The following is a 13056-nucleotide window of genomic DNA, read 5'->3' as shown; positions in this document are numbered from 1 at the left end:
TACCCAGTCATCAGACAGGGATGGTACAACTGAGTTACCTATGCATATGCTTTTAGTGACATTTGGGACCCCTTTCGGGTAGCCTGAGCCACCCACACAGGCCTGGCACATACCACACAGGCTTCGCAAGAGAGAGAGCCCTGCTCCCTCAGACCCACAGCCAGAGGCCAAGGCTGCTGGTGGCAGCAGGTGCTGTGCTTTGGATCCCACCTGGAGTCTGTACGAAGACTGCCTGAGCCTTTGGATGGAGCTTCGGCTTTTGGGCTAGGCTTCTTCTCCTCCCTGGGTGTGCAACACACACACACCTTCAGTGCCTTGGGCCACATGAAAACTCAAAGCCACCTTCCCAAGTGCCCTTCTGATTTGGCTCAACCCCTTCCTCCACTCTGCCTTCATCACCGACAGGGCAGGGTGAGGGACGACTGATTTAGATGTGTAAGGAAAACTTTCCAGGGATGGCATCATATCCCTGGGGGTGGCTGAGCTGCAGCATGCTGAGCAAGGTCCTTCCGCCTCGTGTGGTGTGAGGGAGGGGAGGCAGGGCTGGAACACCATGAGAGCAGAGCGATTTTGCTGAGGTGCCAATCCTACCTGCGGGCCAGGTCTCACGCTGTCTGAGGGCAGGGCGGTGATCGGCCAGAAAAAGGAGAAATGGGAAGCGGTAAGCAGGCTCGAGTGACAAAAGCCCCGGGCCAGCAGGTAAGTCCACCGGGTCTCCGCCGTGGCTGTCCTAATTTGGGATGCTCGCTCAGGTGACCGGAATTTGCCCTGGAGCCCAGGGTATCTGCAGCGCAGCGCGCAGGCAACCACCGGCCGTCTGCCGGCCGCCCTCCCGCACGGCGAGGGGCCGGGGGCGGCCCGGGGCTGCGTCCGCTGCGAGGCATCCGCTGGCCGGGGGCGCCCCCTGCCGGGGCCGGGCGGAGCTGCGCCACCGGGCCCGTCCCGCCGGGCGGCCGCGGCGGTGCGTGAGGCGGGCCCGTGCTGCGGCAGGGCAGGCGCCTCGCCGATGCGCCGCGTCGTCGGCTCCTCGTTACACGGCACGGCTGGGTCCGGAGGCTCCCCCGGGTGCCCCTGGTCCCCCCGGCCCAGCAGCCCCCCGAGCAGGGTGCCCAGCCCCACGGCCCGGCGGCTGCTGGAGACCTCCCCGAGCAGCCCCCAGCCCCTCTCTGGGCAGCCTGGGCCAGGGCCGCGGCACCGCCCGGCACAGGAGTGCGGCCTGGCGGGCAGGGGGAGCCGCCGGGGTCCGCTACGGCCCGCAGAAGAGTCGGGAGATGCTATTTGCTATCACAGTCAATATCCCCAAAGCTGTGTCGCTCAAATAGAAACTGGAGGTTCACACCAGCCTTGAACTGAGAGGGTCCTAAAGCCAAATCTTCCGTCCTCTTAAGGGGGGAAATACAATAAATGCAATTATGCCAAAGGAGGGCATGCCAGTGAACGAGCAGGATATTGTATATCCCACTGCCTGGACAGACTGCCAAACTGCGAATTGCCTTCTGTAGCCTGCTCGGCCTCAATGCTCAGCTCCCATCATGAGATCTCTCCAACCTGCACAGCCAGCTTGCGAGTGCCTGAAGTCCATTGTTGCCATCAGTCATGCATCTCAGATGCATGGTTTGTGGCTGGGCTTGCTCACAGCTGCCTGAACCTAGAGTGGGCAATGTGGAAGCCAGCTCACACCTGAGTGTCTCAGTGATGCCTTTTCCAGATCCTTCCCCAGCAGTCAGTGCACACCGGTGTACCTAAGAAGTCCCTAAACAACTGCATCAGAGATTCAGATGTGTTCAGACCACTAGCTACAAGGCTTGATGCTCCGAAAGGGATGAAGTTGCCTCAGCAGTGGTACTGAAAAATGGGGCGCTCTGACAGCTGGCTCTGACCTGTGCTTGCCTAACAGCTTGGCCACCTTGCAGTGCCCTGCTCTGCAGGCATGCTCCTTGCAAGGTCCCGCTGGTGCAAGTCCCGTTCTCTCTTGCCTACTTTCTCCTTCACCCTCCTAACCTTTTATCCCCGAGTACACAGTGGCTCAGCCTGTGCTCTGGTGTTTAATGAACAGCAAAGGCTGGTGCCCCTGCTCTTGTGGTGAGTAAACAGCTCATGGACTGTGGCACTGCTGTTTTAGGAGGCACCGTTTTCTTTCTTACTCATTCTTCTTTGACCTAGGTCTGTTACTCCTGTCATGATGAGACAGTCTATTACCAAAACTTCCAGATCCTTCTTGTAGCTGCATCACATAGGCACAGCTGTGAGCCCATGACTTGAACAAACACTTCTGCTCCACAGCATGGGCCAAGGAAGGTAGAAACTACACTAAAGATAGATCTTTGTCCGGATCTGCTTCTCCTGCTTTGTGCTGGGCTTCCCCCCATCCTCACGATCTGGTCTGTCAGTGCTCTCACTTGAGAGGTGGCAGCACATTATCACCTTGCCTGGGTTTTTGATGAAGGGACTGTCCAGTTGTGTACTGAAAACTACGAGTAAGCAAGGAGCATTGCTTAGCTAAAATGTGTTGTAGCCCCACAAAAGGTGTCACTCACTTGTTCTCCTGGGAGGCAATGTTCTTCCTTTAAACTCCTGTGGAGACATGAAGGTGCTGGACCTGCTAGTCACATCTGTAGGAGTGCACGTGGGGGGGGGAGCATGCTCAGCTGCCACTTCGCCTCTGAGTCAAACAAGGCAGAGCATCGCTCAGCAGACCTGCCTGCTGCCTGCCGTGGCAGTGCATCGCGTTCCCTGCACTTGGTGCAGAGCTACCTTGAGAAGGCAGTGTCAGCTCCCCCTTATTGAACAAAATGACAGGCCAGGGAGCAATTCAAGAAGAGCTTCAGTGGAAAGTGAATCATTCTATTGTGTCTTTGTTACTAGCTATGACACAGCCAATTTCCATTTTATTAAATAAAAGTATAAACTCGGCCTTTTCGTTCAAACTATTTATTGCAAATGTTGAAATGTCATGTAATTTTAAACTAAGAGATGAACTGATTAGATAGACGTTGTATAATTAATTGGAAGACCCTTCCATGACAATTATGCATATCAAAGCCATTCAAGTGAGAAAATGCAACCTTTAAAATGAAGTAGAGTGTAGTCATTGCTGAAACATACAAGAATATTTGTATTTAGATATTTTACTCAAAGGAAATATTGTTTACAGAAAGAAAACCTTGTTGATTATCTGATACAATCAAGTGTTTGTGAAACATAGTCTCTTATGGAAAGTATTCCATTTCTTCAAGGTTTAGAGACCTTCTTTCAGCTTGGAGTGTTCTCTTTCGTATTCACAACTTGAAGCAAATACTCCATCATCTAATAAAGAGAGAAAAATAGTATTTATAGATGAGTCCTGACAAAAGTCACTCACTAAGTTAATAAGCCTAATACACAGGCTGCTCTGTGTATTCAAATAAAAAACAAATTCCTAATAATCTTTCCAAAACAGAGCTCATTTTTCTCAGTTAGCTTAATAACCAACTGCTGAAGTACGAGGAAAGTCGTTCTCCTGAATAATTCAGTCTGCCATCTCATTTATATAATGTCTCATTAGTGATAAAAAGCCAAGTCACAGAAACAATTTAAAGATTATTTTCCAACTTACTTTTTACACTTAGACCAGCTTGCAGAAGAGACTTCCTTTCTGTCCTTTAACTACTTTAATTGTAGTTAATGCACTGAATAAAGAGCAGGCAAAGTCTTCATTTGCTAATTTCATTTGCATTAACTGAATATAGGAAAAAGTAACTCAGGCACACCACCCTAAGCCTAATTTCCTGTTATGCTCAATTCTTGGCCATTTTGGCTATGTGTGTGCTATGATACTTACCCTCCATTGGTTCAGTCTGTTAGAAAGGGTTTTTAAATTATGATTATTATTTTATTGTTATTGAGAACTGTACAGCACAGTGTGAGCATCAGTGGTGAAGAATGCACTGAGTGAATGTGAGCTAATAAACAAGACCCTGAATTGAATTACCTGAAGGAAATATCTGTATTTACTGCTGCAGACTCTGACTTTGGGGGTAGTAACTTCCGACTTCAAATTTAAAGTTCAAAATTTAAACTACATCAGTTACTTTTGAAAAATTCCATGAAATAAAGCAACCAAGTATATTCAACATGGAACCCCTCACATCCAGAAAAATCTACAGAATCAAAATCCAAAGGTCATTTACACTCCTCTGTCACTGCATATATGTATGTCCGAATTTTGTATGTACCAGAATTCAATTTTTTTAAATAAACATTGCCACTTTTAAAAAACAATTTTAAAAAACAATTACCATTAATTGAAGGTTTAGGAAATTATCACAGTCTTCTAAAAGCAAAGCTTACATTTAATCTTCAGATCTCCTGCATCAGGAAGGCAGATCTCAAGCAGATGTATATAGATATATAGTTTGATTTTTAGGTGTTGGGTTTTTGCTTTCCGAAGCCAATGGGAAAAATACCTTCCATCTTCTCTAGGCTGCATATAATCAGCTGTTTGTGTCCAACAGACAGAAAGGACAGCTTTGGCACTTCTTTCATGATTATGCTTTACTTCAGGATAGAGACAAACTAACTTTATGCATCGGAAACAAAAGGTTCTATGGCAAAATGAGGTTCTGCCAGTTGTTCTATGTCTTAATTACAGGAAAGACATATTTATTTTACCCCTCATTTGAGAATTCTGGAGACTTAAGGCAATAACCTCATTATTCCATGTATATGTTCAATGCCTGACCCCAAAACTGTGGATATTAATTTAGGGTAAAAGTACACATGTGAATAGAATTAGTAAGGGCAATATCTGTCCTTTTTAAGTATGATTTATTACCAAATAGTTATAGACGTCAAAATATTTCCCTCTTTACATAACGTAATGGAATTTGTTTGTCTAATTTGATTACAAAGCTGCACACAGCAGAGCTGAGGATGCAATAAATAGCTTACTTTTTAGATAGTATTAATCACAGTTATTATAAGCATCACTGACATAAAGCCATAGCCAGAAAGAAACATATGGACACCATTCATATCAGTGGTGTAAGAGACGTAAAAGCACAACTTACTTTAATGAGTAAATCTTTATCCTTATGCAAGTCAGTGACAAGATATTCACTGACCACTGCGCTAGGATTCCAAGAGGGAGACCAAGGTGAAGTTAGCTGAGGAATATTAACTACATAATATCACTGTAGAATATGGGAAGAAAAAACTCTTCCCACTAATGTCTTTAATGGTGTGTATTATTCTTTCTATACTGTTTCAATGTCAACCAGAAGAATCCTGCAACTCTATCACCATTTCTGAATTTCGTGCATTACAAATAAAGGAGTTTTCTAGTACATTTTGCAGTTTACTTGGTAAGTCTTTTAGACTCAGATTACTTTCTGTAAAACCTCACGAATATCCTTACGAGTGCCTTTCACAGGATTTTCCAAAAGAATAGGGGTGAATCTGTACTTGTACCAAATCTGTACTTGTACCAGCCTTGTTAACTCATGAACTAGGACTCATAAGTACACTAACTTAAGAGAGGAAGAGGCTGGTCCTAGGTGCACATTAAAGCTTGTTTGTGGCCACAGATTCTTTCTGCGTGACCAGAGATGACCACAGTAGTGGTCCACATCATCAGCCAGAAAAACTGATGCCTGGGGGAAAAAGACTTTGGCATGAGCCAAATGGAGAGCTAGGAACTGAATAAACCCTCCAGTTCAGCTGCTCCATCCCCTGGGGCTGCGGCACCTTGAAGGCAAACATGATAATGGCACCTGGAATGGCAACAGAAGGGAACAGCTGGTGTGATGTGCTTTGCACACAATGCTCTTTGCCTTCTCTCTGCATGCACGCCTGTTTTTCACACTAGCTCGTTTTTGCTGAGTTGATACAGAACTTGCTGTTGATGTGGTCATCTCAGCACGAAGTGCTAGGAAATAAAAGAATATAACAACCGCGCAACTTGAAGGGAATCCGGACACTGTAATCTGTTGAACACCTGTCGAATTTATGCCCAGTAGCAAATCAGTTCATAAACAATATAATCTGTGACTGACAATTTCTAATCAAGAGTAAAATCCTACTTGACTGAATGACTAGTGCATTAGGCACATTTCTATTATTTTTCTGGACAACACAAAAGTTAGATGAAGCCAGTATGTCACTGTAACACAAAAGTTGACTTTAAGGAATGTTTTTACAGATTTTGTCTTACTTACATCTTTCCAGCTGCTATTGTCATCTGTCTCCCAGGTGTTCCTCGTATACCAGGGAAGCCCTCCTTTTGAGAAGTGAGCACTTTTATTTTCATTCCCTTCCAGCAGCCGTAACAAATATTTGGACATTTCTTCCCACTGCAGAGAGTCATCCAGCTGCTTAATATTTTCAGGTAGTGCTGAAAATGGGATCTTGTTTTCTTCTTCATAACCATAAGGAAAATCTCCAGTGCTCTTTTTCCCCATTAAATGTCCTGTAAGAACAATGACTGTAGCATGAAATTCACCCAGACAGGCATGGATTTGATAGCTCAAACATCAGCTGGAAGTTCAAATTGACCGATAGTGTGAGGGAAGGAGAGGGAAGGGGAAAGAGCAGGGAAGATGTTGAAACTGAAGCACAGCTGGGACTGGAGATGTTGTCGGTGTTGTGCACAACTGGTTTCCTACATTGGCAGAAGGAATGTTTCTCCAAACTGGGCAGAGATGACCCCGCATTTTGCCTGGAGCTAGGGAGAGGCACCTGGTTAGATTTGCTGGAATAAGGACTGGACTGAGAAGCTGAAAGTTTTAGACTTTCCTTGCCTTGATGTGGGATGTGGGAACTCTAATATTAAAGTCTACGCTCCAGTGCCTTTCCAGCAGCTGAACTGGATGCGTTTTTGCCATCCCATGCTTTGCTGCCATTAAAACGCAACCGTAATCGGCGCTGGGCTGCGAAGGAGACCACCGGGAGGGGCCGGCTCCGTGCTGCGCACCCCAGGGCAGCGGCTGCGCCTCGGTGCTGGGGAGCTCCGGCTCCTGCCCAGCCGCCCTCGGGCTGGCCTCTGGTTGCCGGTCTGAGCACGGAGGCAGCGGGAGGCGACACGGTCACCGCGTACCCGCGCCCTCGTGCAGCGCAGCCCCGGACCGCGGAGCGCGGCACGGCGGGGCCGGCAGCACCGGGGCCGGCAGCACCGGGGCGGGCGCGGCCGGCGTCGCCCCTCCTGTGTCGCCCGTGCGCTCGCCAAGTGCCGGCACCGGCACCCCGTGCCGGCCAGAGCCCGGCGCTCCCGGGCGCGGTGCCGACGGGACGGCCCCTGGCGGGGACACGGAGACCGCGGAGCAGCAGGTGGGACGGAGCCCGACGGGACGGGACGGGACGGGACGGGACGGGACGGAGACTTACCCACAGCCCAGTGGCTGCCGCGGGGGTAGATCTTGGTGAGCGCGGGGGAGCCGCCGGGCTGCAGGGGCGCCGCGCCGCCCTGCGCTGCCAGCAGCGCCAGCGCCAGCAGCGGCAGCGCGCCGGGCCGCCGCGGGCCGCCGCCGCCCATCCTGCCGCTGCCGCTGCCGGTGCCTCTGCCCGTGTCGGTGCCGGTGCCGGTGCCCGTGCCCGTGCCGCCGTCGAGCCGCCCTCCGCTGCGAGCCGGCCCCCGCCCGGGCTCCGGCTCCGGCTTCGGCTCCGACTCCGGCTGGGCCAAGCGCTGCCGCCGCCGCCCCCCTTTATACGGAGCCGGGACCGGGCGCGAGCGGAGCTCCCGCGCCTGACGCCTCCTCACGGGGCCGGGGCTGCGGCCGCCCCCGGCCCCCGTGCCTTCGGCCTGCCTCCGGCGGGGGCGGGGGCGGCCGCACGCAGCCCGGACCCCCCCGCTCCGGCGGGGGGAGGCGAGGGGGCGCCGCTCCCGGGGCTCTGCGGCCGCCCCGTCGGGCCGCCCTCCCCGGCCGCCGCCCCTGCACCGGCTGCCCCGGGGCCGCTCGCCCCGTCCCGGCCGCTCTCGGGGACGCCGGGGGATCCCGTACCTGCGGGGAGCGCCGGCAATTTCGCTCGTAATTTGCGGTTGTAAACCAGCATTTGCAAGCCAGCAACTTCTGAGAAGTTTGAGATCCCCTCGGCCCCCCTCGGCCCCCTGGCGGGTGTGCTGCCCTGCGGCGGCCGCGGGCGGGCCGGGCGGGCCGGGCGGGCCGGGTGCCCTGTGCCGGGAGCGCGGCGGGGCCGCGGCGGGAGCGCAGGAGCCGGGCGAGGGAGCGCGGGTGCGGGCGGCCGGGTCTGAGAGCGGGGGGGCTCTCGAGCTGCCAGGCCAGGCTGCAGCACCCGGGAGCCAGGGTGTCTGCCTTCTCTCTCTGTTACACTACTCTCTGGAAGGACTCTGCGGTCCAAACGAATCTGCCAGCATACAGAAAGCACGACAATGTCCCCAGAACTGATTTGCTGCTCTAGCCTGAAATGACTGAACGGGGTGACAAGCTTTTGGAAGAGCTTACGGGAGAAAGTTGCTCCAGCATTTTTTTGAGGCAGAGAAACCATTGTAAAATGACAAAACACAAAGGACAGCATCATTTTAAGTTCATTGAGAAAAAAAAGATCTTGGGCAAAGAGTTCCTTTGAATTTTCAGCATTGCATGAAATTACTGTCACTTGTGTTTATGAATATGACTCTCAGGTTTGCAGGACTTTATTCTTGCCTTGCAGAGAGACCCTGTGAACTTTCCAGCACTCTGAGGCACCCGGAACTGGCCGACTTCCTGATAGTTAATGGGTGAAAGGATTTCCATCCTGAAGAGATGCTGAAGAGGAAAGGGTGGGTGAGTCGCTGAAGGAATCAACAGAGGACTGTGGAGGCCATGAAGAACTGGAGCAGTTAAGGGCGTAGTCAGCTCCAGGTACGTAGATTTGGTGGAGGGAAGGTGGATGAGTAGTAGAGGCATGTGGAGTCCTGATGTGCTGTTTGTCCCAGAAGAGAACAGACACAGGGATGTAGTCTTCTGGAATTGGCACAGTTTGTGTGCTGGTTTAGTGTCTAGAGAAATGTGTCAGGATACAGTTAACGGAGCTAACTGCAAGGGACTTGCCAGGTCCTTCAGCTGACCCTACAAAACTAGAACCGAACTATACCCATAGTTCTTTCTTAATGGAAACTACCTTGGGTATAAACTAACATAATTAGTGGGCAAATTATCTAGTACAATCACTTGTGAAGTCAATTGTGTGGCCTACTGTATGAGCTAAATTGTTCCCTTGTTTAGTCTTAGTTTATTGCATCTCCTTTTACTGCTTCATGCGTTTCATTCTTTTATTTTGGTTATTAATTATGCATTCTTGTTTAATTTACAATAGTATTTCCATGCCTCAATCAGGAGTTTCACTGTGCAGCCTGCAGCTCAGCTATGGAAAACACGTGCTCTGTGCTGAGCAACAGATGATCAGCTGCATCATTGCCACCCGTGGGAAATTCTAATTGCTCATCACAATTCGAGACAGGAAATGGAAAATTCAGAAAACTGTCTATTTTCAGAAGAAAGCAAAGCAAAACGTTTGCCTTCCCTAAGCTGCAGTGGCCGTACTGAAAGCATTCCAGCTGTCCTCACCTCCCTGCCTACTACTCTGGAGCCATTGTGCTGGGGCCCCAGCGTGCTCCCCGCCACCCTGGCCTTCCCGGCCCATGGCCCCCAGGCCCATGAGCACAGCACGGTGCAGCACAGCCCCGCACGGCGTGGCCCCGTAGGGCCAGGGCCCGATATCGACAGGGCAGTGGTTGGCTGCTGGCACTGCACACGGGCTAACCTGGGAAACCGCTTGCTTTCTGCTGCTACCTTCCCCACAATGCTTTTGTTACTTTTCAGCCATTTCTGGTGGTTTTGCCTCTGTTGCTTTCTGCTGGGTTTATTGCTGATGAATAGCATAAACCAAGGTTGAAACCTCTGATCAAAAAGTCACATACAGCTAAGTCACATACGGCTGTGTGCAACGCCTATGCTGTTAGCAGGCTTTGGCTAGCAGTGCCAAAGCATGAATTCTTACTCAGTTGATTGTTATCAAGCACTCCTAAGTCTCACTTGCTACAAACACTATCCAAACAAATCAACCTGTCTCAGATTTTATATATATACTATGTCTTCGCATGTTTCATGTGCTAAAGGATGTGCCTTCACATTAAATTTCATTTCACCCTGTGTTAGGTTACTTTAATTTGAGTTTGCTCCTTATGCACTTCCATTTTTGTATCTTGCATAATGGTCTTAATTTGTTTGCTCTTTAGGTCATTAAAATTACAGTGAAAAGTACTGATCTACAGAGGTGATTGAACTTGGATTTGATTTTTCTTTTTTAATTGGGATTGACTTTGTGACTTGAGGGACATTTTTTTCTGAGGAAAAAAAAAAAAAAAAAAAAAAGAAACTTATCTTCAGGGTTTGTCGTAAGGTACATTTTAAAATCATGTTAACTACCCCAAACATTCAACTGGCTTATCTGAAGCAAGCCACTAAGAGGGTTTTCGGTCTTTCTGGAAAAGGAAAATAATTTTCCTAAACTAAAGCTACCCTAGAGGCCTGTTAATCTTTTTAGGTTCTACCTTTGCTTTTATACTGACAGCCATCATGACAGCCTGCTCTCATCATTGTGTTCAGTGGAAGCTTATCCTTGCTCTTTTCAGGAGAAAAAGACCTTAATAAGATCTTCAGTCCCCCAGTTTGCACATGTATCTTGATTCATGCAAACACTCAACTGAAACCCATGAAGTTGGAACTTAAATATTGAGCCCTCAACATATCTACAGAGCGTATCAGAGACAGACTTGTGCTTTTCCAAAGGAGCCTAGGCTCTGTGGAGTCTAGGCTTACACACACCCCAGAACATATCGTATTGTTTGTAGTATGCGCTGGACACACCGGAAACTCTACTTCATTTGTCTGTAAGATATAGCTGCCTGGTGAAAAGCTGCCTTTCTTTGGGGATCAAAACATCCATCAGGGCATTCACAGGACCTTCTTCACCCTCTGTCAGAATGTCTGGCTGCCACTTTGGCAAATCCAATCCACGACAACCCAGCAGAGGTGAGCTGACCTGCTCTTCCATGCCTTGCAGTGGGCTGAAGAGAAGATAATGCTTGAACAGTTGTACCTGGACCACTGAGTAGGGCCCCAGGACTGGTGGGCACAGAGCATGCAGATGGCAGGGAGCAGCAGCGGCACTGGCCCTGACCAGACTAGGACTCTGTGACAGCCAGCGGTTGGTTATCACAGCACCACTGGGTGCTGCTCGAAGGAGGCAGGCTGTGGCCTGCTACGTGAGCAGCTGGTCCTGCACACAGCACCTCGCTGGGTGCACTGTGTCACTGCGTCCAGGACGACTTAGACCCAGGGGAACACATGCCTGAGTAATGCTGCTTGCCTGTGGCTTCAAAGCAATTAGGCAGACAGGTTAATTAAATGAACTAACTGAATCTCTTCAATAAAAAACTCTTGCAGCTTGACAACCCCCTGCCCAGGTCCTTAGTGGCTTTAGAGGAGTAGGAGAAAATGGCAGTATCTTCAGACTGATGGGGCGTGAACTGGTGCACTGCGTACCTTGTCTCGTCTTCCAGCTAGAGCAGGGTTGTAGCTAGAACAGAGCTGCAAACATGAATGAGCAGCTCAGCACATGGAAAACACACCTGCAAAAAGAACTAAGTACTAGATCTCAAGCAGAAAAAAACAATCTTTAGGACATAAAACCCAAGCTTCCAATTAAAACTAAGCCAAAGCACAGCAAGGATACTGAATAATTCCCATCTGCACATGCAGAAAGCAGGCAAGACGAGCATCTTAGGCCCCGTGGTGGCTGGGAGCACCTCCACCACGATGGCAAGAAGCCAGGCAGTGGAGCGCGGGGTGGTGTGTTGCCACCAGCAGCCCACACGCTGCCAGCCTGGCCTGGCCCCCGCGAAGTGTGTCTGGGAGCCGAGCTGCCAGGGAGGCAGGGGTGTGAGGCACAGCCGCGTGCCCTGCCTGCGCCTCGCCGGCAGCAGAGCAGCAGCCGGGGGGAGGTCTCGGCACTCAGGGAAGGACGTGCTCTGAGTCCAATCGCCATGGCAGGGCTTGTCCTTGAGTCGCAACCTGGACCAGGCGCAGGCTGAGGACCGCTGGCCAGGGCTGTGAGGATGGGTCCAGGGATGAGCTCTCTTCCCTGGCCTCACTGCCACCACTCAGCCCAGTGACAGGGCTGGCCCACTGCTTCGACATGTTTGTTCATTACAAGCATGTCTTTCTTTGCTTCCTCATAAGGATAAAAATGTAACATGGATTTATCCTAATTCTTATTTTTTCTATTAACCTCCTCAGGAAAAAAAAAATAATTTAATAATATACAGAAATAATGTACTGGAACCCCCAGAACAGGAAAGGATCCAGGTACAATAAATGTATGCAATCAGTTTAAGTCCTTGTTCATATGAGACAACCTTTATTTCTTAAAGAAGAAATCCAATAACATAAATTCCCATAACGTAATAACATAATAACATAAATTGTGAATGCCACATCCCTAGAGGTGAGGCTGGATGGGGTCTTGGCCAACCTGATCTAGTGGGTGGCATCCCTGCCTATGGTGGGGGGTGAGGGAGGAGAGAGGTTGGAGTTAGGTGATTATTCCAACCCAAACCATTCTATGATTCCATGATTCTATGAAACTCGTGGTTGAGCTTCAAGAAAAAGCTTTCTGTATTTTCAGATACCTTTCTACTTGCCATGTATCTTTCCCTGTGGCAAAGTGAACAACTGTTGTACTTCATGGCAGAAAACAGTAATGGACTTTAAATGCTGATATCAGAATAGCACTGTTTATTTTGCTTCCTTCACATTTTAGACAAATATGATTGTTCTATCAGCAAGACAGTTTTTATGGAAATAAAAAGGGATAAAAGAAAAATGGTGTACCTTTCATCGTTTTATTTGTAGTGATTCTGACGTTACAGATAGCTATGACATATGTACAGAGCAAACAATGGTTTAAGCATATCAGCAATGTAATAATAGGGCACAATCACTAAGGAATACTTTGTAAATGTTGAAGATGCTGAATGGACTAGTCTTCGGTGCTCCAAACCCGTATGGAGGGCAGGCGTTC

The 13056-nt window shown here is 49.4% G+C and overlaps 1 protein-coding gene and 1 long non-coding RNA gene across 5 annotated transcripts; one reads left to right on the top strand and one right to left on the bottom strand.

Moving 5' to 3' along the window:
• Positions 1 to 485: 485 nt before the first annotated feature.
• On the top strand, positions 486 to 12797 carry LOC137847191 (uncharacterized). Of its 4 annotated transcripts, none has more exons than XR_011090847.1 (3): positions 486 to 699; positions 8644 to 8834; positions 9289 to 12797. It is a non-coding gene; the product is annotated as an uncharacterized lncRNA (long non-coding RNA). The 4 variants fall into 4 exon arrangements; XR_011090845.1 differs by lacking the exon at positions 486 to 699 and adding an exon at positions 6913 to 7302; XR_011090846.1 differs by lacking the exon at positions 486 to 699 and adding an exon at positions 7853 to 8000.
• GRP (gastrin releasing peptide) lies at positions 2916 to 7662 on the bottom strand. The gene is made up of 3 exons (XM_068665474.1): positions 7360 to 7662; positions 6195 to 6445; positions 2916 to 3306 (listed from the first exon to the last, which is right to left on the bottom strand). The coding sequence occupies exons 1-3, from the start codon at positions 7505 to 7507 to the stop codon at positions 3253 to 3255; spliced, it is 453 nt and encodes a 150-aa protein (XP_068521575.1). The 5' UTR covers positions 7508 to 7662; the 3' UTR covers positions 2916 to 3252.
• Positions 12798 to 13056: the final 259 nt, after the last annotated feature.

The sequence above is a fragment of the Anas acuta genome, chromosome W (genome assembly GCF_963932015.1).
Source record: "Anas acuta chromosome W, bAnaAcu1.1, whole genome shotgun sequence".
Taxonomy (NCBI): domain Eukaryota; kingdom Metazoa; phylum Chordata; class Aves; order Anseriformes; family Anatidae; genus Anas; species Anas acuta.
Note: the sequence above shows the minus strand (reverse complement) of the source record. Positions and strands in the feature narration are given on the sequence as shown.

What these genes read in the sequence shown, in the direction of transcription:
- GRP (XM_068665474.1), bottom strand. Translation starts at nt 7,507, where the DNA reads ATGGGCGGCGGCGGCCCGCGGCGGCCCGGCGCGCTGCCGCTGCTGGCG. An exon ending in CGGCAGCCACTGGGCTGTGG is followed by an intron (nt 6,446 to 7,359) that starts GTAAGTCTCCGT and finishes TTGTTCTTACAG; the next exon opens with GACATTTAATGGGGAAAAAG. An exon ending in ACAATAGCAGCTGGAAAGAT is followed by an intron (nt 3,307 to 6,194) that starts GTAAGTAAGACA and finishes TCTCTTTATTAG; the next exon opens with ATGATGGAGTATTTGCTTCA.